The sequence below is a fragment of the Atractosteus spatula genome, chromosome 4, assembly GCF_055471065.1.
Source record: "Atractosteus spatula isolate fAtrSpa1 chromosome 4, fAtrSpa1.hap1, whole genome shotgun sequence".
Taxonomy (NCBI): Eukaryota; Metazoa; Chordata; class Actinopteri; order Semionotiformes; family Lepisosteidae; genus Atractosteus; species Atractosteus spatula.
In genome coordinates this window covers 72,473,267-72,497,724 of record NC_142709.1, presented here as the reverse complement: position 1 = coordinate 72,497,724, position 24,458 = coordinate 72,473,267, and the positions used below count along the sequence as shown (strand labels likewise).

The window sequence follows — 24,458 nt, the reverse complement described above, 5'->3', positions numbered from 1 at the left end:
CAGTTTTGTTTAAGAGTGTTGTTTAAAACTGTGATCCCCTGTGGTCCCTGTCCTGCTGACCCGGTTCTGCTCCATCCAAACCCTCAGGTACACAGTCAAGTCTTCATTCACTTAATATGGGGCGGAGCGGTGGCTCTGTGGCTAGGGATCTGCCTGTGGCTGGAAGGTTGCTGGTTTGTATCCTAATCCATTGGGCCCCTGAGCAAGGCCCTTCACCCCAGCTGCTCCAGGGGTGCTGTATAAATGGCTGACCCTGCGCTCTGACTCCCAGCTTCTCTCCCTGTCTGTGTATCTCATGGAGAGCAGGCTGGGGTCTGTGAAAAGACAAATTCCTAATACAAGAAATTGTATATGGCCAATAAAGTGATCTTATCTTAATAGTTAATTTGAACTGTGTCCAACTCTTACACACATTCAAGCTTTAACCAATGTACCATTTTGCAAGAGATTTAAATTCTCAAGCTTGTGACTATTAACACATGCAAATGTTGAATTGAAGCAGCTCCTTGCTGATCCATTATGGCCTAAGTTATCTGCTGGAGGAGGATGGGAATGAAACCCAGCAGGTGTGGGGCTCACCAGGACCAGCACTGGGATCTACTAGTTTAAAGAGAGCAAACTATTCATTTTAAAAAGATTTTGAATGTAGTTTCCTACCCTACCTTTCATTTTTGAGCTGGTCATTTTTTTTAGTCCCAGGAAGTGATGGCAGTTTTGTCTGTTTTTGTGCTCTTAAGGAGACGGCTACCTGCTCTGCCCACATGTCTTTCGTCAATTAGATGTGATGCTCAGAGTCTATTACAGGGGTGCCCAACCTTTTTTTAATGTAAGATCTACTTTTTCATGTGCCAGTCCAGTGCGATCTACCAGTGGGAATTTGAAGCTCCGATACAGGAAAAACAGACTGTGGGCACAGCGGTACAATAACGATACCCATCACTAAAATGACAGCAAGTAAAAGCAAGTGACTCAGGCTACAGTGAACAAGTCATGTTCCCCATTTTAGAAAAAAAAAATCCTACCTTCATGTGATCATGGGCACTGAGAAGCTTACTTGAGGACACTTGTAATCGTTTTTTGAGCGTGTTGACACTGCTGATCATGTTGATGACACTTTTATTGTGTCCCTGCAGCTCGACATTCAGCTCGTTCAGCAGTTCAGTCAAGTCTGTGAGGACTGCTAAACCCAGAAGCCACTGGTCGCCCTCTCATTGGGCATATTCACCGTGTTTAGACGACTTGAGAAACTCTTTCATTTCAGCTGTCTGTACCTGCCAAAAATGTTTGATTTTGAAATCTCCAAACAGCAAGTCAGCAGCAGCGATGACTGCCGCTTTCCCTCTTGTATTGGGCCTCGTGAAAACCGACTGCAGCTAGTTGAGATTTTAATTTTTCCACTTTTCTTTTCCGTAACTCGCTTTTAGTGGGGAAAGTCCACATCCTACGTTTTGTGTGCAGTTTTGAAACGTTCTCTGTTTCCTTTCTTTCGCGTAGACGCTAGCATTGCAGATTTGAATGTGAAAGTCACAAAAAATAATCACACTCCCATTCCTTGTGGTGACGGTAAGTCTTCGGGCTCTTTGCTTCATCATTTTCGCTCAAACACTACAACTATCAAAAAAAGGCAATCTAACTTCTCAAACTGCTGGTGAATTTGTCACAGCCAGTCTGTTTCGCTCCACTATGCACTGTGGCGAATGTGGGGTTCGTGCGGCAACAGCCAAGGGACCGGTCTTGGGCAGCACACACAACTCTCTACAGAGCACCTGTAGCCTTTCCTTCAGTGTCAGCCAGCACTCAGGGAAGGGACTTTTCCAACCCGTTCGACAAGGGTTAAACACACACAAGGGCAGTAAAATGTATGACATTACATACACAGATCTGAATGAATTTTTAGGCTATCGAAAAAAGTAGTCAAATAGCCCATTTATTTTTTACCACACATTCTTGCGATCGACTGGTTGGGCACCCCTGGTCTATTACCTAAGAAATGCAAAACAGGCACTTAGAACTGATCTTGACTTTGTCTGAGGAGAGCGACACTCTGGAAAGCTGGAGAATCCAAAAAGATCATCATTAACCCACAACTGAGTGAGAGAAGCCCTAAACCACACTCGTGGTTGTGGCACTGAAGCAGTGAGATGCTGCTGTCTGGTTGGTCAGTCACTGGTTTTCTTTGTCTGGTGTCTAAGACATTTCTGGGAAAACAGTCTGCTCCTCTATTTGATCAGCAGGAAGCAGGTGAATATCGGGTCGGACGTGAAATTTTCATGCACCTCGTAACAAGCCCTGTCACCACGCCCGCCTTGGACTCGACGTCTGATCCACCCGAGGTTCAGCAGAATCGATTAACACTTATTTACTTATTTTCGGCGATTTAAACATGTGTTGACTGGTCAGCCGGGTCCGAGGAAGCGGAGTCGATTCGGGGCGTGTTCGTCCAGTTCATCTGAAGGTCTGGTCTCTTTTGGGTGCGTAATTCGCACAAAGAAGGACAATCGGGTATTTAAGATAAAAAAGGTCGAACGCTGTTTTACAAAACACCCTATACGGGCAGGTCATCTTACCCCCCACCTCACGTGAGCTAATCGCTAATCAATGATCAGTGACCGCGATGAATGAGTTAAAAAATTGTAACATATCCTCCGTTAGAACCTCTTACCTCTTTATAACCTCTTACCTCTTACCTCTGCTTTATTCGTCGGGTTTCAGCACCGTCCGGCGCTGCTATATTGTATATTGTCGCATAACCCCGTCATGCGGAATTTGCAACCTCATCTGCGCAGCGCCCAATTTCGTTTTGAAGCTTTAAAAGACCGTTTCCACGCCAAGGGCGGGCTGCGTCGGTTCTGTCACGCACGTCGCCAAATTGATTACGAACGCCGAAACCTCGAGTCTCCTTTCAAACGACGCGCCTCCGCCGAGGAAGGTGGGAGACGCGGAATTAGGTAAATTTACAGTCAGCAGCGCCACATTCACGGTGAAACAGAAATCGATTTAAACCCAATAGGGAGGTTAAGAAATACCGCCCGAGCACCTAATATATATATATATGTTCAATTTTAATCTCGCTCTCCTCCTCCTCCCCCCTCGCTTCACAGCGTCACTATCCCGGATCCTGCAGGAATGTCGGGTCTGTGTTCATTTAAAAATAGCATCATGTGCTAGCTGGTCTCCCAGACTGCCAGCTCCGTCTCCCTCGCTCGCGGTAGCATTGTGGGGCTGGAGGCAGGAATGCGAAGATGGCTGCAGACTTGGGAGAGCTGCTGGTCCCGTACATGCCCACCATCCGAGTCCCCAGGACCGGGGACCGGGTTTTCAAGAGCGAGTGCGCCTTCTCCTACGACTCCCCAGTAAGTGCTCGCCTGTGCCGCGCAGGCGGCCGTGTGGCCCCGCTGGACACACGTGAACCGCGCTGCGCACGGAGGGGGACCGGGGGTCCGGGTCCGTGTCCACCATTCTCTCCGCCCCGGGGCTCGACCAGCTCGCAGCGCCGGCTGAAATAACTCACCCCGTCCTGCCCTCTCGGTCTCCCTGCCTTGAGCACTGTTAAGACGGCGGTTGTGCGATTCTCGGTTATCCCTCCCCCTAACAGTCTTTGGTTTTCGAGTGCGGGCACAGCTTTGAGTCCAAACTTCCTCCGCGGAGAGGGAGAGAGAGAGAGAGGCTTTTTCAGCACTGCCGCCGGAATGCGGTAGGGATCTGTAACTTCACGCATGCAGACTATAATGCGTTTTTTATTTTTTAGAGAGGCGCAGACAGCTTCCCCGAGTCGGTTTTTGTTTTTTGCTTTGCGATTTGTGATTTGACAGCGCCCTGCTCGTAAAGATTGAACGTTTTTCGAAAACGGGTCATCCGCAGCGCTTCATCTGGGTTCAAGTGTGCCGGAGCGAGGGAGCCCCAAAGACGTGCCCGTTTCGTGTCTGGGCTGCCGAAACCCACGTTCGCCTGCTCTTAGACGCGAAACAAGGCATGTGGTCTAGTTCTTCAGTATACAGCGGTGTAATGTCACCTTTTGTTGCAAAATGTCACGCTGAACATGAACGCTCAAAGGGACAGCATTTCCAGAGGAGCAAGGGAGCAGAAAGATTTAACCTTCAGGAGCCACGTGTTGGGGAATATTAACCAAAACCAACACTTTATATAAGTCAGTTCAGTTTCTCGTGTTTTTAAGGACGTTGCCCTCACTTTCTATGTATTATTTTATAAGCTGGGGCAGATTTAAAGGTGACTCAGCTGTCAGGTACTCCTCATGTCGGCTGGAAAGCCTGGGCTATTTTTAATCTCTTTCTCAAATGGCTCATGTGTCGCCCACCCAACTCCATTAACCCTGGGGTCTCGTCCAGCTCGGCCTGCCCGCCTATCGCCACCAGGGACAGAAAGGAGAAAAAAAACAATTGCAATGTTGTTTCCTTTACAAAAGAAACTTTAAAAAAAACTCGCAAGTCTTTTCTACCACAGGAGACTAGGACACAGTAGAATAAATTAAGATGTTTTCGGATGTATGGTGTAGTTAATTCGATAACTTCTCCTGTCTGGCCTTGTCTTGGTTACCAGGAGGGATTTATACTGAAACACACATTACTGTGGGCTGTAAATCCTGTGGTAATCTGCTGAGGGCTTCACACCTGAGTTTCTGTTTTTTTAAATGTATGTTGTGGTTTCTATTGTAGGACTGAGCAGGACTGAGCAGGTGCTCCTGGTTCTTTTTAAACGACCGGTGTTTCTTGGGTTTCGCTGAGATAAAAACATTCACAGTGGGCTGCAACAGATGTCTTGTAGCCACAACGTGTCCATGAGCTCATCCAGCCCTCTGGAAAAGAGCTGTGGTTTCTCAAGAGTTGGTCAGGCACACTTTTCTGTTTTATTACAGGAGGACTGTTTTATTTCTAGAATGATTTAGGCACTTAAATCTCTGATACATATTCCTCTGCAGAATGAGGCACATTTACTGTCTAACTCGGCAAAGTTTCTTTGCATGTCAGCTGACTCTGAGCTAAGTGTTATGAGTTTTCATTCATCGTCCATCTGAAAAATTATCGATGAAGTCAACCCAGCAGACGTCTTGAAAAGTGACCAGTGAAACCTGAATGGGTGCCCCTGAGTGTAACTGTGTGTTTCCCCACTCTGATATTGAAGTTAGAAATGGCTGTAGCCAGCTCTGCTACATGGAAAATGGCTGAATTGATTGAATTAAGGTTAGACAACACCGATGTCTCTGCTTCTCAGTGGCCTTAAGCTGCTGATGAAGAGACAGAGGCGAGACAGGTTCCAGATTCCAGGAGGTTAAGTGCCAAACTAAACAGTTGGTCTTTCTTATAAATCTGTGTTGACTGTTTACTAGAATCTGATTTCTAGACAGGTGATCCTCTCCTTTCGTTCTGAAACTGTTTCCGTAACGTTTCATGTGCCAGGTGCGGGGTGTGGTGGTCAGTAATTTCCCTGAGTCAGTGTTTGTCACCCTCTGAGGGATGTGTGCTACGCTGCAGTACAGACCTTTGTCCTTCCGCTGCCTGAGGCCTGTTGTCGACGTCTTCTTCAGTGAACACTTGAATGAAATGCTCATTTAGTACATCAGCCACTGTCTAGAAGTTTCCTATTATTGTCTCGGGTATATTTTACTTCATCCTTGACATTTCTTTACCTGCTCTAACACTGAAGGAGCTCTTTATTCACCTTTTACTTTTTAGCCTCCGTTAGAATATTCTTTTCAATTCTCTCTTGGCCTTTCTAATATCCTTTTACCCGTGTGTTTGCAATTGATTGTGCTCCCCTACTTTAGCTAGATCCTGTTGTTTTTTTAATTGTTTCTCGGAGCACTTTCTTTTCCTTTATTTTTCTAAGCCATTTGTTGAATCTTTTGGGATGGGATGTCATTTTTTGGCTCTTTATCCAGTTCCGGGAGAGATTGAGCTCTGTGCTTCACCAGCTTCATGTCTTCGCCCATTTTACTTCTCTCAAACTGCCCCCTTCGAAGTCTGCTTTCTGGGGATTGTAAACTTTTGCTCTGGATTTGACTAGTAGGGGTTTCGAAATCTACTTCAAAGCACATTGCACTATGAGCTGAACCTGCTCGCTGAACGAGCACAGGCCGTGTTTTCTGACTTGTATGGAAAGTAGTGGCGAAATCCTCCGATTCGCTTGTCTCCCAAAAGACAGATGGAGCCGGGCGAGAGCGTCACAGTCTGTACAGTCATGGCTGCTCTACCGTCTCAGACCATCGCTGCGCTGCTGCTCTGCTGCTCTGCGGTCTTCCACTCGAAGGGCTGGAGTGGGGTGTTTAGAGACGGGGGGTATCTGAAGAGGGGCAGGGGCTAACAGAAGAAAGCCAGCCCCACGCTGGCATGGCGGCCAGGCGGGCTGAGACCCTGAGCTGGGCTCAGCACAGTGCCAGTCCCTGCGGTTTCCTCCCCTGCTCTCCTGTGACGTGAGACAGCCCATCCAGGGTCTGAGCTGGTGGCCTGGGTAGCTCAGTCTTGTCCTCTGTGTACCAGCTCTCAGGTGTCAGCCTTGTGTTGCAATAGCCCAGTGATGTCAGCTGCTGTGACTCTGGTGGCCAGGAAACCCCCCCTGTAGCCATAAACACTCCAGGGAGGGGAGCAAACCGAATACAGCCTATCTTTGAGCAACAGAGGAGAACGGAGATGCTTTAGCTTTTCAGTGTAAAATCCACATTATGGCGATTACTCCATGGTGTGATTTTCCTCTGGCTTGTGCTGCTCTGTGTGACGTATACGGACACACAGTGGGAATCGCGACAATCCGAGAAAATCCTGGAGTTTGTTGGGCACATGCGTAATGCCACGTGCAAATTAAATAAAGAGCAGTTTGCTGATTGTTTGAGTTGTATTGCTCCTCAGGATAATGAAGTACTGAGCTCAAGTGATTTAATTTCACAATATTGCCAGGTGTCCAGTTTTCAGTTTTTGAGTAAAAGTGACAGAATGATTTGATTGAGAATTTATATAAATAGACGTGATTTTAATTAATTCAGGAACATGACAGATACGTTCGTGCCCTTTTTGAGTGATGAGATCGGCCGGCTGCCACCTGTCTGTGAGAGAAGAATGAGATTCGGCTTCGATTAGCGCAGAGGAACCAGGAAATGGTTTCTGTGGGACATCCTGAATGACGGAGAGTCATCACACCAGTCCAGGACCGTCACATCTGTCAGACAATCCAGCGACAATTTTTTAAACCTAAGTATTTCAGTTTAAAAATGAGTCGTATAGAAAGTAAAAAAGCATGACGGTGGGTCTGTTCCTGTGTTTCCCTCTAGGAGTCTGAAGGAGGCCTGTATGTGTGCATGAACACGTTTCTGGGCTTCGGAAGGGAACACGTCGAGAGGCATTATCGCAAAACCGGGCAGTGTGTGTACATGCATCTGAAGCGCACGATCAAAGAGGTAAGACGGGGAAAACAAAACCATTCTTCTGTTGTACTCATTTTAATTTGAATCCCCCCCACATTCAGTTTACTTCTGTATAAATACAGAGCAGCTGTGACTGGACAGCTTTTGCTGTTGTCTAAGAAAAAGTTGATTGCTGTCATCCGGGTTAATTGATGTGCTTCCAGATGGTGTCGTGGGGCCCAGTGTTTGTCCCCCAGTAACCCTGTGTAACTGTGCAGGTGGTGGTCTAGGATAGGCTGTCAGTACATGGAAAACCGATTTGGCACTTTACACAGAAGACAAGTCCATCATGGGGGAAAATAGGGGGTGTCCTAGATTAGTTTTTTAGCGTTTTCTGTCCAATCTCTTCATAAAACCGATTAGGTCTGTGCCGTTTCAGAAAGACGGTAAGCACCTTCACACATTCAGCATGGGATGTTTAGATGTTGCTCAATTCAAAGTATCCATTCTCCCGCAAGAAATGGAATATTCCGTTGTCTCCTCGGCGCGACCTCAGTTCTGCTCAGGTCACCAGGAGCTTATTTTGGGAAAGTCGTAACATAAAACACGTTGCATCTGGAGCTGCGGTGATTGCATTTCAAGCCAGTGTTTGTCTTCATTTTTAGTGTTTGTTAATATTTTAGTCATTTTTGGGGGGGTATTTCTAAAACGTTGGAGCTTCTTTCCTGTTCGGAGGGGGTAGGATGGGTGTGGGATGTCCCGGTGCGTGCTGCAGAGACGCTCATGGGAGACGTCTGGCCCCACGCTGTTCGCCCGGGTGCAGCAGTCCGGGCTCTGAGGTCAACGTTGGGCGCTACAGGCCCTTGCTGTGTTGTGTCAGGGAAGCTGGTGCTCTACATGGACCAGATATTCGGATCCCCCCTCGATGGGCTGGGCCTCAGCTTGCAACAGAGACGGCTCGACCCAGACGTGGCGAGCCCGTGAAACGTTTCCAGCCCAGCCCCTGCCTGTTCCTGCGGCAGGGTTACTTTCAGCGGAGGTCCGGCACGCATCGTGCCCTGCCCTTGTCCAGCAGGAGTTCTGCCCAGGGAAGGAGATGACCGTCTGTCTCCATCTCCTCGAAACCGCTCAGGCCCAGTCAGGCCCTTTCAGTTGCCGAAAGAGTCTGTTCGATTGACAGCGGGCTGCGGATATTGTGGCCAGTGAGTCTAAGATGCAAAAGACTCCCGCCTCCACACGCCTTTCTCTGTGAAAACAACGCAGCGCGCGTGAAATATTCAGTACCTGGTATTGGCTTCACGCGCAAGACTGTAGAGAAGTTGGAATGGATCGATCTGCTCTGCATTAGGAGTCATGAGCTCGTAATTGGGTTGTTAGAAATTGGATTACTCTTAAAAGGAATGTGTGCAGGACTTGCAAATAGTGAGGTACAGAGCTTTTTTTTTTAAGGAAGTCTTGCGACTAGCAGGCATAAAGCATAAGATGCCTCCTGTGGTACCTGACGATCTCTCGCATTTTGTGGGCTAGAGCAGCTAACAAACTGCCTTCTTCGCTGTGCGTAAGCAGATCGGCGTCGGCATGTTCGAGCACCAGGTGTCTTCCTTAGTGTTGGGGGACTGGGAGCTGGAGGGAGCTCATGGCCAAGGCAATGGAATGAAAGCTGGCAGGCGCTGCCAGTGTTTCTTTCTGCCTTTAGTCAGCCTTATGATGATGTTGCTCATTTCTCCTGTACTGGCTTGCCTTGCACGCCCCTCTAGACCCAGAACTCGGCCTGCCACTGCACCTGGATACACTGGCTGAGCTGCGGTAAAGGCTTGTAAGGGAAACGTGAGCTAAGGCGCAGTCTCACTGTGGCTGTTGTCACACTTCCATGGAAGAGTCAGGTGAAACCAAGGATAATTTTCTTCATAGCCGGGTGAACTTCTAAAATAAATATACATATTTGCAAGGATCGACTTGCAAGGAGAGCTGTCCTAAACTCCCCTGGCCGCCTTGCGAGTGCAACCCGCACAAGCACGGCTTGTGCTTTGTGGAGCTTGTCCCCCTGTTGGAGGTCTTTCCCTTTCCCATGACCTGGATCTGCGGATCTTTCCAGACGCTTTGGAAGAGCAGTCCGGAGGAGGCCTGTGCCTTCAGGCGGGCCCGTCCTGAGCTCCGGGTGCCGACGTGCAGATCCAACAGCTTTTCAAAGCCCAGAGCAGCCAGATAAGGCAGCGTCTGTGCCTGCTCGGGTCTGTGCTTGGTGTTTTGCAGCTGTTGTATTTGTACGTCCCACAGCAAGCTCAGCAGTTCAGAAGTGGCTTCAGGAGTTTGTTCTGTTTAAAAGTCTTCCGAAGGTCTGATTTCCTTTCCCTTCTGCCCTGACACAGAAAGACCCAGGAGCCTCGGGAGGCGCAGTACCACGGAGACAGAATGGGAAAGTGTTTTTAGGTAAGATTGTCCTTTCAGACACTAAACCCTCATCTGAGGGAGACAGTCTCTTCAAGGCAGCTGGGGGCCAGAATCACGGTCTTCCTGTGTCTGTGCTCCAACTTAAATACCGTGGTAGCTCAAACGGAGCGATGAAGTCTGGAGAAGAGTTCTCTCGTTCCTGAAATACTCGAGTCAATCACACGGCCCCGAACAGGAGGTCGGGTGGGGGAAAGGATCCCGAACCGGACCTCCTGCAGCCGGGAGAGTGGGAACTGAAGAGGGGCCGGGGGCAGCAGGCAGGGCGGCGCGCTGGGGCTGTTTGTACACAACAGGTGGCTCTGTGGGGCAGAGGCCGGGATGCGTCTCGCTGCCGCTGTGTGCGAAAGCGCTGGATTCCCATGTTAAGGGACGACTGCCCCCTTTTTCCCTTTGGCTTCGTGGCTAAATATAGCCCGATTATTTTGTATATCTAGTTGGTAGGTGCTCTGTATCTAAAAGCGACACATGCCCAGCCGGGGCCCCTCCCTCCCTGGCAGAGGGGTTGGTTTACAGTGGGCCGTCCCCGGGCCCCTGCCGCCCCCCCAGCTGCTGGCTCCTGTCAATCCCAGCTGACACGCTGGTCTTGGTTGGGTGACATGAGCGACTCGGGCCAGATGGCATCTGCTCTGCTGACTGCAGCTCAAATTAACAACACAGCCTCCCTTTCTTCCTCGAGGAAGAGAGGCTATTGGGTGTCCAGCCTGCCCCCCCCCCCCCCCCCCATCACTAAGCCCACAGAAGCGCAGGCTGTGTTCATCTGGAGCGTCTATCGGCTGACTTGGCCCCCTCGATAGAGGCAGTGACTCAGCGCCGCAGAGCCGATCGGACCCTGTTTGGATGTGCCCGCCGAGCGCAGACGTCCTGGTGTGTGTCCGGGCAGTCGAGCGCTAAACACATCCCATTCCCCTTCCTGCCATGTCCGAGCAAGCAGGCGCAGACCTCCGGCTGCTCCGCTGGTGCCACAGTCGCGACTCAGCCCAGCTTCAGCTGCGATCTGATCACAGCGGCGCAGCTCGGGAGCCTCAGACACGCCAGCAAAACGCGGACAGGAAGGGATTCGTTGGCCGGTTGTGTTTCCAAAGCGTCCCGGTCCATTGGACCCCCTGCTCACTCCTGCGCCTCTTGTGTTCAGTCAAAGTGCTGCACTGTGCTGCCGGTCTCGGGTTTCAGGCTGGGGTTTGAGCAGGGAGGGTTCAGATGGTGCGGGCTCCCAGCTGGCTCGTCTCCCCTGTTTACTTCCCTGTCCTGTCCGTTGCGCAATCCTGTGTGCCTGGCTGAATGTATTCATCATCTTTTGTCTTTTTAAAGAGGACGTAGACCTCAGCTGCGATTTTAACGGAGACGATTACGAATACGAGGACGAGGCCAAACTTGTCATATTCCCAGACCACTTCGAGATCCCTTTGCCCAATATTGAGGAGCTGCCAGCGCTGGTCAGTGAGTGTGGTGATGACGTCTGTCTGTCGCGCATGCGGAGAGTTCCCTGCAGGTCAGAGTGTGCTGCATGTTCACTTCTCAAGGCAATATAGGAGAAACCCACCGACTTCCGGCAGAGCATGGGGAGATCACTGGCTTTTCTGTATAGAAACAAGGCGGCGTCTTGTTCTGGGTCAAGTGTCGCCCTCGTGTGGAGCGTCGTTGTGCTGGATTTGCAGCTGGTAGATGAAAAAGCAGTGAGAGTGAACGGGACCTCCCTATGGAGGAGGAAGCCCAGGGTGGGCTGGCCTGTCTCTCCCAGCGACTCCCTCAGGGTGTGATTCAGTTTCTTCACCCCTTAGTTCGTCACTACAGTGATAGCTAGTGCTCACATCTACATCTACAGCATGTCTCCCTGCAGGGAGCCTTTTCTAACCCTACCCAGTAGTGGCGACCAAGGCTGGAACGCTGTAGATTTAAACAAACACAGCCACAATGCATGTACAAATCCATTAGGGCTTATTGTTATTAATAGTTAATCGTAATATTATATAGTATATGGCCCTGTGGTTCACACACTTTCTTATTTAATTTCTTATTTAATCTTACTTAATCTGAAAGTTCAGTTTCTGTCATGGTTTTTATGTTCAACTTTGAAAACAAGACTTGGCACAACTGCTCATTCTGACTCTGGAGGCCAGGCGGCAGTGAGCCGCACTGCAAGGCAGAGGGACACCCGTGGCTCCCTCTAGTGGGCGCACAGAGTTATCGCTGGGCATGAATCCTGAGTTGTAAGTGACTCTGGACCTAAACGTTTCTCCTGAACTCAGCCGGTGCAGCACTCTGGCCCTTGCTGTGCGTCACCCTGGTGGGCTGCTCCTCAGGGACTGAAGTGGGTCCCTCCTGTATGTGACCTAGTGTGGGAACCTTTGGGATGAAAGGTACTATATGAACACAATGAATTCACAATACTCAAATGCGGGTTTGCATGTTTTCTTGGGACGACTCCTGGGAGCACTCTTCTTGCTTTCGGTCAAAGTGCAGCGAGTGATACTGACAGACCTGGGGGAGGTCATTAAATCACACTTTCCTGGTAGGATGCCCTTGCATGAGACTCCTCCTTCTCCTTCCAGGTGACGATAGCCTGTGACGCTGTGCTCAGCTCCCCGTCGCCGTACAGGAAACAGGAACCGGACTCCTGGGAGGATGAGATCCAGGTGTCCAGGCACGCCAGGAACCTCAAGCAGCTGGACAACAGCGTCCGGATTCCCCCCAGGTAGCTCCAGAGGACGGACACGTCCCACAGCGTCCTGCGGCCAAGAAAACATGACGAGAAAGGGAAAGCTCTCGGGACGCATGGCGCCCTGTTCCAGCACAGAGTCGCAGCGCTGGGGCGCCCGCAGTGACGCCTCGTACAGGGCAGTACTGTAGAAAAGTCACAGACTGCAGCTTTCGTCTTCCTGCGTGTCCTCTGTAAACTAAACTACATGCCTGATGTAATGTGCCCAGTGTGCATACTTTGCCTCTGGCTATTAACATGCGATCTGACTGTTAGCCAGCTTTGTTTTCAGTCATGAATTTTGCTTTAACCTTGCTTTAATTGTTTTGCTTTAAGGATTAAAGTTAAAGGCAGTATAAAGAGCCTGTTGGCTGCAGTGACTCTGTCTTGCCCTCTTTCCCTGCTCTCTGGTGGCTGCTGGGGTAAACCTGCCCCCCCCACAGCGGCTGGAAGTGTGCCAGGTGCGAGCTGCGCGAGAACCTGTGGCTCAACCTCACGGATGGAGCAGTGCACTGTGGGAGGTGGTTCTTCGATGGCAGTGGGGGCAATGGCCACGCGCTGGAGCACTACCGCGAAACCCACTACCCGCTGGCCGTCAAGCTGGGCACCCTCACCCCCGACGGCGGAGGTCAGTGCGGCAGGCGGGGCAGCGGTCTCGGGCCCGCCGAGATTAGCACACTTCTGCAAAAGTCTGCTTCTGACAGAACAGAGCCTAGCTGCCTGTAGGCACCTCGTGTCTGTGTGAAGGGTGTCTTAGAACCTCATTGCATTGTTCTGTCGTCGGGGCAAAAAGTAACTTTCATAAGCCTGTAAGAGGGCTCCTTGCATGTTTTTAGTGCATGTGCAGAACGTTGCTCTTACCCCTCCAAAGGGCAAGACCTCTGTGGCTCCAAGATGTGGCTGTTCTCTTTATAGATGTGTATTCATTCGATGAGGAGGAGACTGTACTGGACCCATACTTAGCAGAACATTTAGCTCACTTTGGAATAGACATGCTTCAGATGCAAAAGGTGAGCTTTTCTTTGACGTCAGTTTCTGGTGAGCAGTTGAAGTTACGAATGCAGTTCTGTCTGTCCTGCTGCGCATACAGTACAATAAATGTGTCCAAGCTGCACCTTGAAGATCAGCTTATTAGAAACCAGAGACTGGTTGTAGGTATCAGAGGACAGGAATCTTGAAGCTCATGGAAACTTGTGAGCTTTTAGCAGGACTGTTTTTTTTTTTCCCCTGAAGATTATTTCCTTGCATCGTGGTTTAAAGGGGTCTTGCAAGTCCTGTAAAACACAAGGAAGTCTCCTCCTTCCTTGCAGACGGAGAATGGCCTCCCGGACAACAAGGCGAAGCCGCGGATCAGCGAGTGGGAAGTGATCCAGGAGTCGGGCTTGAAGCTGAAGCCCGTTTATGGCTCTGGTTACACAGGCATCAAGAACTTGGGCAACAGCTGCTACCTGAGCACCACCATGCAGGTCCTCTTCAGCATCCCAGAGTTCCAGAGAGCGTGAGTGCCTATGGGCTGGGGCTGGCTTCCTGTGAGTAGTGGTACTGCTGAAACCTTCACACAGTAAATCTGGTTTGCCCAGGCCAGCCAGCCGCAGAAGCACCAGAAATGCTTGTTTATCTTCGTTGCATGGGTAATGTGAGTGGACGTGGCTCGATGCCTTTAAGACTCCAAACTTCCCTTGCTTGAGACGTGGCGCTCTGATCTTTAGGGTTGAGGAGCGCAGTGCTGGCGTGGAGATAGTAATTAGAATTACAGCTCAGGGTTTGGTTAAGTGTAATGGGTTGCAACTGGATTGCATGTGTCTAGAAATGCCCCATGTTTTGTAAGCAAAAGACAGCTAGATTCACAATGCTCTCTGCACCTCTGGATCTGCAGATATGTGGGAAACATCCAGAGGATATTTGACTACTCGCCCCTGGATCCCACGCAGGACTTCAGCACACAGATGTAAGTTTTCGCATGAGATGGGATACGCAAAATTGATTGCAATAGAATTAACGGGGTACGGCATTTTACTGAGTGGTGCCATATTAGAACGAGCTCCACCTCAAAGGAGGCGATTGGTGTTAATCCCTCCTAGAACCTCCCCTCTGCTGTTGGCGGCGACATTCAGCCCTGCGTGATCCTATTGGGTACATAGGGGTCACAGCATAAGGCAGAGAAATGAAACCACATTTTGAGATATGCTCGTCCCCGTGTTCCCACATCCCTTGTGGTCCGCTGGTGCGTGTCGTGATGTTGAGTAGTTTCGGCTCATCTACGGGCCAGGTCCTGTGCTGTAAACCTTGTACCAGAGATGGTGTCACGAGCTGTGCTAAAGCCCCGCGTTGTGTGTTTGGTGCGCAGGGCCAAGCTGGGACACGGTCTCCTGTCAGGCCAGTACTCCAAGCCTCCAGTGAAGTCTGAGCTGATTGAACAGGTGATGAAGGAAGAGCACAAGGTATTCGCCTGGGTGAGCCGCAGCGTGACGTGTGGGTGAGGGCGGTGAGCTCCGCCGCCACAGCTCCTGCTGGCTTTGTCCGTGACTCTGGCTGCACTGAAATGGAGGAGATGGCGGCTGCCCCGGATGGAAGGGGGAGAGAATTAGAAATGAGGTGCGGAAGAGGAGGTGATGTCATCAGAGACGATGACATCACGGGCGGTGGGGCGGAGTCGGGAGTGGGCACGGCCCTGATGCAAGCGCACCCGAGCAGGACCGTGTCCTCGCCCACATCCTCGAACCCAGAGCCGCGGAACCGCGGCGGTGAGCTGTTTGTTTACCGCGGTCAAGTCCAGACAGGAACATTTGTATTGCAGCAACAGTGAGTGTTTTGTTGAAGGGGTGTAGGTAATAAGGAATTCAGTGATTAGGCGTCATGTCATCCGCACTCCTCTGCGTGGATAATATGCTGTCTAACGTTTAATTGCCTGTATGTTGGACTGCTGGATTGATCCCGTTTGAGTAACTGTGGCATCATGATGTGCTCGAAGGCTTGGCATTGCACCGGAGCTGTGCGCTCGGCGTGGCGAGAGAGGGAGAGAGGCAGACTGAGTCGTGCATGTTGTGTTGCTCGCGCCTCGCAGTGCTGAGAATTCTCACACCCGGGTCCTGTTCCAGCCCCAGCAGCGAGGGATCTCCCCCAGGATGTTCAAAGCCCTGGTCAGCAGGGGCCACGTGGAGTTCTCCTCCAGCAGGCAGCAGGACGCCCAGGAGTTCTTCCTGCACGTGATCAACCAAGTGGAGGTCTGTACAGCCCGACGCCATCCCTCTCCCAGCAGCCAGACCCGCCACACCTGTTGGGTGACACGGAGGAAAGAGGCTCTTTATGTCCGACGTGTGGTGGAGTGAAAGACCTTGCAGATCTCGTCTTCCTTCATAAGACCTGTTATCTGTAACCAATGCAGCCGGCGTCCTGATGACACTGGTACTGGGGCAGCAGTGTGGTTAAGAGGTTGAGGCTCTGAACCGCTGTACTCTTGAGTAAGATACTTCACCAGAATGGCACCAGTTAACAACCCAGCCGTATAAACGGGTACAAACGTAAGTCGCTTGGGATAGAAGCATCAGCCGATTAAATTAAATAGGCGGTTGACGCAATGGGAGAATTGATGAGACGGAAAAACGTAGCTTGTTTTTTTTCCCCCCAGTGTTAAATTAACTCTGCAAAAAAACTGGAACTTAGATCTTACATGAAGCAGATGATGTGGAAAAGCAGAAAGAAAGTGTGGATTGTTTTTAGCGGGGCCTGTTCTCTGGAGATGCGTGGGGATGCTGTTTTTCCTAGTTCCCATACAGAGGAGCTGACCAGGGACAGCCACAAGGGAACATCCAAGCACGCCCAGAAGAGCTCTCTAGCGAGCTTCCCTTACTCTGCAAGTTGCCGCTCTGTGGCTGGCCAGCAGTCTCAAGTATATCACAGCCTCCCTGGAGCAAATACATGACTGAAATTCCTGTAGCCCCTTAGAACAGAAGAGAGCCACTGTGGAAAGCTGTTCACAAGCTGCTCCTTCAGTTAGAGTTATATGGTCCTGCTTGCCTCTGGCTCTTGAAGCAAAGACATATAAGCTTCCGCTGCAGTTAATTTCCAGTGTCCTGAGATGCTGTTTTTGTGTGGTGGAGTATTAAAGGTATAAAAGATGCTCAACGGCCTTGCCCAGGTCTATTTTAGTCTTTGACTTCTCCCAGAAGCCTCTGTGCAAGAAATAGCACCCTGCCTCTTGAAATGGTGTATAAGGAGGATTGAATTACTTTGCACTTGTTTTAAATCTTTATTTAACTTCAGGACTCCTGAATGTCTTTCGCCTTGTTTGCAGCAAGTTTGTTGACAAAATTAGACACGGTTTTGTTTTATTCCTCTGCCACAATTTGTAAATGGTAATAAAATTCATCCTGCAGTACCGTTGGCAGGACTACTGTGAAGTAATGACGAGTTAGTCGTGTTGCCAGCAGTCTTGGAGAAGCTAGGTGCCATTACAGCAGAGCCAGGCCATGAAGGGTTGAGCTCAGTGGGTAGTCCTGGGTGACCCGCACGGGCAGGCCGTGTTCTCAAACCCGGAACCCCGCTGTTGACGGGGCCGGTCTCTCGCGCGCTGCGTGCCCATGTGTGTGCGTGTGTCTGTGTCTTCCGCAGAGGAACAGCGAGGGCTCGGAGAATCCCAGCGACGTCTTCCGGTTCCTGGTGGAGGAGCGAGTCCAGTGCTGCCAGACCCGCAAGGTCCGCTACACGCAGAGGGTGGACTACCTCATGCAGCTGCCTGCCCCCCTGGAGGCTGCCACCAACAAGGGTAAGCGCGGGGCAGCTCTTCTTGCCCTGTCCGCTTTGATGGAGCTGGCAGTGTGCAGGGCTCCGGGCTAGAGATGCGGCCACATAAAAGCGTCAGCTGCACAGGTTAATAAGTGCAGGCTCAATATGCTGGTGGAATATACGTATACTAACCTCCACACTAACAGCTGGGCTGCCCTACATTTATATATAGAGTACGCATTTGTTTCGGTTTAGTATGTCGCTTGTAAACCAGTGCAAATTTGCATGGAACTGAGAAAGAGACTCATACGTGCATCTGCTCTGTGCAGATTTTAATCTTATTTCGCTTTTGACCAAGATCTGCTCTGATCCAGTGGCAGTGCGTCACATGTGTGGTCAGTCGGCAGTATGGCTCGAGAGTGCTGTGTGGGATGAATTGCCCCTTGCTTGTGAGGCTGTCAGGGCTTTGGGTAGCTCACGTGGTGGAGCGGTGCCCAGCCAGAGCAGTGAGCCCCTCGTGCTGTCCTGCGATTGGCTGTGAGCAGTCATGTGTGTGGTAATGGAGAGTTCCGAGGTTATATGTAGCGCATACAGGCGATCAGTGCAGACCTCCTCAGGCTGCTGGGCAGGGAGGCGAGGCTGACTGGCTGGCTGGGCGCTGTGTTGGGGTGGAGGCCTCAGTGTGGGCTCGTCTCGCCCTGCAGAGGAGCTGATCAGCTACGAGTCCAGGCGGCAGGAGGCGGAGGAGGGCCGGAGGCCCCCCCCAGAGCGGGTGCGAGCCAGGATCCCCTTCAGCGCCTGTCTGCAGGCCTTCACGGAGCCAGAGAACGTCACCGACTTCTGGAGCTCCGCCCTGCAGGCCAAGTCCGCGGGAGTCAAGTAAGAGTGGGCTGTGTCAGGCTGTGTCCGACCTAACTACCCAGTTCCCTGTCCTTTTAAAAACGATCCCATTACACTCCCCCAGTGGCTCAGCCTTTAAAGCCCTTGCACCTCTGAGGGCAGGTTAAGCGTTATGGGTTCGAGCCTGTGTCCTGTCCCTATGCAGCTGCTTTTCCCAAGATGCCTCAGTGCTGCTGGGGCAGGGCTTGTGACATCATCAGTGAGGGACGCACCCCTCCTCCAGTCGACGCCATTCCTCCCTCCTGAAAGTCAAGTCTCTGTGGCGCCTTAAGCGTGTCTCGAGAGGACGGCGGCTTCTTCCCATGTGGGGACAGGAGTCAGTGCTGGGGGCCGAGATGTAAAGAAATCATTGGCAAATCCAAACTAGGTGGTGGACATCATAAATTAACCCATCCACCTGCCAATGAACCCAGCTTATTTTGTTCTCGCTGTTATTGTAAGCTCGAAAGACGGCATACAGCTTTCTTGACTGGGGAGAGGAGGGGACAAAAGATCCTATAAGATTGACAACATGGGGCCGGGTGCTGTGTTCCACATCCCCCACAACCCTTAGTGTGAGGAAGTGCCGCCTGGTCTGGGTCTTTAAATGTGTTTCTCTGCGGTTCCCTCCCGTGTGCCCTGCTTCGCGTCTCGCTGTTGACTCTGACGCCCGTATCCGGAGACCGGGAGCAGAGCGAGAGCTGTGCGTTCAGCCGTCGTGTCCGGCTTCTCCCTCGCCTCGCGTGTCGCACGCCGCCCGCTGCCTGATTTCCTCACGTGTGCTTTGCTTCCTACAGGACGTCCCGCTTCGCGTCCTTCCCCCTGTACCTGGTCGTACAGATTAAGAAATTCACTTTTGGGGTGGACTGGGTGCCTAAAAAACTAGGTGAGTGCTGCTTCTTTTTAAGCTAGACCTAAAGGTGGAAGATCTGGCTGTGATGTATCCTGATGAAAACATAGAGGCATGTCTTATCCCAGGAAAATAATTCTGTTTGCTTTCGTTTTTATTCATTCCCTGTGTTTTTTAGTGAAGCTGAGATTTTCACCTGCTATTAATAACTGCCCTTTGCTGGTATTTCCTTTCTGAATTGTTTGAAGTAAAATTTATGGACCGTTTACAGCCTAAGGGGTCAGACTCCACTGAACAGGCTGCACTGTTTTCTGGAAAGCCCTGATAAGATTTATGTAATTAGAGCAATTAAGTAACTGAGTGCTCAAGGCAAAAACCCGAATGTTTAATCAAGTTCATTTTTTTAAGTTAGCAGCTGTAAGATAGTTTTAAAAGCTTTAAGCATGTCCACTTGAGACAATTATATCAAGTGTTATTTAATTTGGAGTGAAAAGCGGAAATTCTGTGGCTCTCTGATCTTACAGCCCTGCTTTGTAGTGCAGCGTTTCTGTGCCAATCTTCCTTTAAGTCAATTAATACTTGTTAAATGATCCCTGTATCCTAATTAGGAAGAAGGTATTGAATGTGGTTTGAGTTTTAGAGCTTTTTTTATGAAAACATTAAAATATTGTACCTGTGACTAACAAAGTACAAGATCAGTAACCACAGCCTGGTCACAGTCTGGAGACTGGACACAGGCAGACCTGGCTCCCCGGAGAGGAGAGGCTCAGTGACCACAGGCAGACCTGGCTGCACTGAGGACAGACTCATTGACCATAGCCTGTCCCTAGAAACTAGACACAGACAGACCTGGCTGCCCAGGGATGACAGACTCATTGACCACAGCCTGCCCCTAGAAACTGGACACAGACAGACCTGGCTGCCCAGGGAGGACAGGCTCAGTGACCACAGCCTGGACATAGAAACTGGACAGAGGGAGACCTGACTCCCCAGAGAGGACAGGCTCATTGTTCACAGCCTGACCCTAGAAACTGGACACAGGCAGACCTGGCAGCCCTGAGAGCACAGCCTCAGTGGCCACAAGCTGGACACAGAAATACATGCTGTACCTTCCCCATATTAAGAAACATCATCCTGGTATTTCCACACCTAACAGTATCACAGCACCCATCTGGGGAACAGGTGGTAAAATCAATAAAGCTCAGTTTGTGATCGGCTCTTGTTACAGCCTGAGTGCCCTATCAGATATGATTGTTAATAACTATAAATGCCATTGTTGTGAATTTTTAATCAACACTGTCATTCGTCAGTCATGAATCAGTTAAAGATCTTTGAAATTTGAAACTTGTTGCTGCAGTTTCCCACCAGAGGGCAGTATCTGCCTGTTTCTGTGCTTTGGCCAGGCCCAGCGAACTGGGGATCAGGTGCATTTTCACTGCTCTTCACATTTTTTCAAGGTTGTATTGATCCCTGTCCAGCAACGTTCCTTCTTCACCTACACCTTGTTTGTCACCTGCTGGGCTTTCACTCTGCTCTGCCTCGGCCTGATCCAGCACGTGTCTGCCTCAGGGTTTATAACCTCAGTTATGTCACGTGTTATGAACAGTTTTTATCTGAATGGCTAAGCCATTGAAGACTCAAGAGGCCCTGCTGTTCGCTTGCCTGCTCAGTCCTGAGCTAGTGACAGGCCGGTGGCGTCTGGGTCGTGACTGCCCGCGGTGTCTGACTGGCTTGCCCCGCGGTAAGGGCTCCAGCAGCGGGAGAGAACCGCACAGCTCTTCCCGCGCGGAGTGCGTTAGAACCCGGCCCACGCCAGGCAGGAGTTCCCGCGCGATCCCAGCGCTCGCTTCTCACTGCCTCCGCTGGGCGGTGAGGCAGCGGTCCTCGTGGGCCGTTCTCATGCGCTCCTGCTGTCCCGGCCCCCAGACCTGTCCATCGACATGCCGGACCTGCTGGACATCTCGCACCTCCGTGCCACCGGCCTGCAGCCGGGAGAGGAGGAGCTGCCCGACCTGGCACCCCCCATCGTCATTCCTGACGACCCCAGAGGTACGGCCCCCTGGACGCTCACATCACGCTCGCTTCCTCGGGAGGTTCAGTTAGAGGTGGCAGGGCGGCGCAGTGCTGGGGCCCTGGGTTTAGTTCTGGACCTGAGGTGCTGTCTGTGTGGAGTTTGCATGTTCTCCCCATGTTCATTTGGGCTTCCTCCCACCATCCAAAGACTTACTGGGAGGTTAATTGGCTTCTTGTGTCTGTGTGAGCTCTGAGATGAGCTGGTGTCCTGTCCTTGCGCCTGGTGCTCGCTGGGAGCCTGTCCCAGCGAGCACCAGGGTGTACCTTGCCTTGTGCCTTGTGCCTGGTGCTCGCTGGGACAGGCTCCGGCTCCAGGGCGTACCCTGCCTTGTGCCTGGTGCTCGCTGGGACAGGCTCCGGCTCCAGGGTGTACCTTGCCTTGTGCCTGGTGCTCGCTGGGACAGGCTCCGGCTCCAGGGTGTACCCTGCCTTGTGCCTTGTGCCTGGTGCTCGCTGGGACAGGCTCCAGCTCCAGGGCGTACCCTGCCTTGTGCCTTGTGCCTTGTGCCTTGTGCCTGGTGCTCGCTGGGACAGGCTCCGGCTCCAGGGCGTACCCTGCCTTGTGCCTGGTGCTCGCTGGGACAGGCTCCGGCTCCAGGGTGTACCCTGCCTTGTGCCTTGTGCCTGGTGCTCGCTGGGACAGGCTCCAGCTCCAGGGCGTACCCTGCCTTGTGCCTTGTGCCTTGTGCCTTGTGCCTTGTGCCTTGTGCCTTGTGCCTTGTGCCTGGTGCCTGGTGCTCGCTGGGACAGGCTCCGGCTCCAGGGCGTACCCTGCCTTGTGCCTGGTGCTCGCTGGGACAGGCTCCGGCTCCAGGGTGTACCCTGCCTTGTGCCTTGTGCCTGGTGCTCGCTGGGACAGGCTCCGGCTCCAGGGCGTACCCTGCCTTGTGCCTTGTGCCTTGTGCCTTGTGCCTTGTGCCTGGTGCTCGCTGGGACAGGCTCCGGCTCCAGGGTGTACCCTGCCTTGTGCCTGGTGCTTGCTGGTGGTGAGAAAATGGTTAACTAATGGGGGGGAGGCAGAGGGTATTTTCCATGCATTTTCAATTATAAGGCTCATGTTTTTTACTTTCAAATGTTAAGTTTCTTCCTTAAAACACAGTTACTGGTGTGTGTATTATTTTTTGTGGAAGATCTGTGTTGCTCCTCTGTGGGTGCTGTTCTTTTGAACCCTTTTTCTCTGACCCTTTATGGAGTATTATTACTGTTGGGAATGGAAAAAGTGTAATTGTTATCACACATGCACCGTGACCTATATTAATCTACTGCTCTCTCCCCCCAATGTACTTCACACCGCAAGATTACCTGTGCTCATAAATCACAATTTGCCAGTGTAGTGATTTTTGTCCATTTGTCTTCCTTTAAAGTAGGGCAGCAAAAAAGGGAAAAAGCATTGCTTTTGTAGGAAGCAGCTGTTCACCAAATAGCCTACCTTTCATTTCATTAAAAGCAAGATAAATACACCCTGGTGTGCAAATGTCTTGCACATCTTACACACGTGTAGGTTGCAAGCATCAGAAATGTACTCAAAGCCTCTGCTAGCGTGTATTTTTACTATTGGAACATCTCGGTTTGGGTGATAAGAAATCAGTCTTGTCATTTGGCAAAGTTTATTTCATATTGACCAGAATCATCAAAATTGATCACTGATCACAGCAGCTCAAGGTGAACTGTACATGCACAGCCAAATTAAAACATTGTTTTAGTCCATCACACTCGATTATAGCACTAGAAGTCTCAAGCACTCCTTAACAAGCAACATCATCCGTTTCTCTCTGCACACCCAGAAAGTTAAAAGGCCACATTTTGTGCAACATCCATCAGAATGAACTGTAAGATTAAAACAAAATGGTTAATATTTCAGTCGGAGATCTCTAGAATTTTTTCTTCACACAGAAGGAAAAACACTGAGAACAATAAGAGAAAAGAATAGAATTCTAAAGCATTCTTGACAAGAATAGAACAAGGCAAAACATTTAAGGATTTTGCACAGCAGTCCACATCTGTAATTGCTCTTATTCTTGTCTTATTTATCAACTATTTAAAAAAGCTTATTATGGTGACAGATCTAGCAGGAAGGGCAATGTGAAATCATTTTAATACTGCATTTTAATTAAGCAGTCATTGGAAGGAAGCTTGAATAAAAATAGAATATTCAAACCTTAAATACTTTCATTTTTAATTATAGTGATTATGCTGCATTATGGCCATTATGGCTCCCCTGCTGGTGAACAGCGCAGAATTGGCCCGAAACACTGTGAACGAACCCCTTGCCAGGCGGGCGCTGCAGGCATGACTGGCGCTGCTCTTAAATCTGGTCACCCCCCCCCCCCTGCAGCTGTGGCCAGATGTTGTGAAGGGCACTGCGTGCCCCACTTCAGATTCCATCTCACGGCTCTCCTGTCTGTCTCTCTGCCTCTTCCCTTGCAGATCGCTCCATGAGCCATTTCATGGATTGTAAGTATCCCTCTCCGTCTCCGGGTGTCTGTGCTTGTAGAGTGACCTCTTGTCGTTTCTGCCATGGTAATTATCACACGGACCTGCTCCACGCATGGTGTAACTGCGGAGCGGCGAGTAAAGCGCTGCACGTTTAAACACGGTTCCCAGCTTACTTCAACAAATCGTTATTAAACATCGGCGCGCAGAAGCCTGTGCTGTGAGGTGTCGGTTCGTTTATTAAAGTTACTGAAACTGCAGGTGACAGGCTGGTAGACAAGTCAGGCCTTTTGCAGGGTGGTGGCTGTGCGGTCAGTTGTGGTCAGTAGGTGTGCAGGGTGGTGGCTGTGCGGTCAGTTGTGGTCAGTAGAAGTCCAGGGTGGTGGCTGTGCAGTCAGTTGTGGTCAGTAGGTGTGCAGGGTGCTGGCTGTGTGGTCAGTTGTGGTCAGTAGGTGTGCAGGGTGGTGGCTGTGCGGTCAGTTGTGGTCAGTAGGTGTGCAGAGTGGTGGCTGTGCGGTCAGTCGTGGTCAGTAGGTGTGCAGGGTGCTGGCTGTGCAGTCAGTTGTGGTCAGTAGGTGTGCAGGGTGGTGGGTGTGTGGTCAGTTGTGGTCAGTAGAAGTTCAGGGTGCTGGCTGTGCGGTCAGTTGTGGTCAGTAGGTGTGCAGGGTGGTGGCTGTGCAGTCAGTTGTGGTCAGTAGGTGTGCAGGGTGGTGGCTGTGTGGTCAGTAGAAGTCCAGGGTGCTGGCTGTGCGGTCAGTTGTGGTCAGTAGAAGTTCAGGGTGCTGGCTGTGCGGTCAGTTGTGGTCAGTAGGTGTGCAGAGTGGTGGCTGTGCGGTCAGTTGTGGTCAGTAGAAGTTAAGGGTGGTGGCTGTGCGGTCAGTTGTGGTCAGTAGGTGTGCAGGGTGGTGGCTGTGCGGTCAGTTGTGGTCAGTAGGTGTGCAGGGTGGTGGCTGTGCGGTCAGTTGTGGTCAGTAGAAGTCCAGGGTGGTGGCTGTGCAGTC

The 24,458-nt window shown here is 50.9% G+C and overlaps 1 protein-coding gene across 6 annotated transcripts in view; it reads left to right on the top strand.

Annotated features, from left to right (window-relative positions):
* The first annotated feature begins 2,919 nt into the window (after positions 1–2,919).
* The window catches only part of usp13 (ubiquitin specific peptidase 13), a 33,510-nt gene continuing 11,971 nt past the window's right edge, over positions 2,920–24,458 (top strand). For 2 of the 6 annotated variants that reach the window (XM_088913572.1, XM_088913575.1), the window contains exons 1-16: positions 2,920–3,353; positions 7,280–7,405; positions 9,721–9,781; positions 11,111–11,235; positions 12,352–12,494; positions 12,941–13,125; positions 13,413–13,507; positions 13,808–13,995; positions 14,374–14,445; positions 14,845–14,938; positions 15,596–15,721; positions 17,109–17,262; positions 17,927–18,101; positions 18,899–18,987; positions 20,878–21,000; positions 23,452–23,478. In XM_088913572.1, coding sequence (XP_088769698.1) covers positions 3,243–3,353; positions 7,280–7,405; positions 9,721–9,781; positions 11,111–11,235; positions 12,352–12,494; positions 12,941–13,125; positions 13,413–13,507; positions 13,808–13,995; positions 14,374–14,445; positions 14,845–14,938; positions 15,596–15,721; positions 17,109–17,262; positions 17,927–18,101; positions 18,899–18,987; positions 20,878–21,000; positions 23,452–23,478 — 1,894 coding nt within the window. In that variant the 5' untranslated portion in view covers positions 2,920–3,242. Of the gene's footprint in view, positions 3,354–7,279; positions 7,406–9,720; positions 9,782–11,110; positions 11,236–12,351; positions 12,495–12,940; positions 13,126–13,412; positions 13,508–13,807; positions 13,996–14,373; positions 14,446–14,844; positions 14,951–15,595; positions 15,722–17,108; positions 17,263–17,926; positions 18,102–18,898; positions 18,988–20,877; positions 21,001–23,451; positions 23,479–24,458 lie in introns of all 6 variants that reach the window. The other 4 variants (XM_088913571.1, XM_088913574.1, XM_088913573.1 and 1 more) reach the window with 3 other exon arrangements.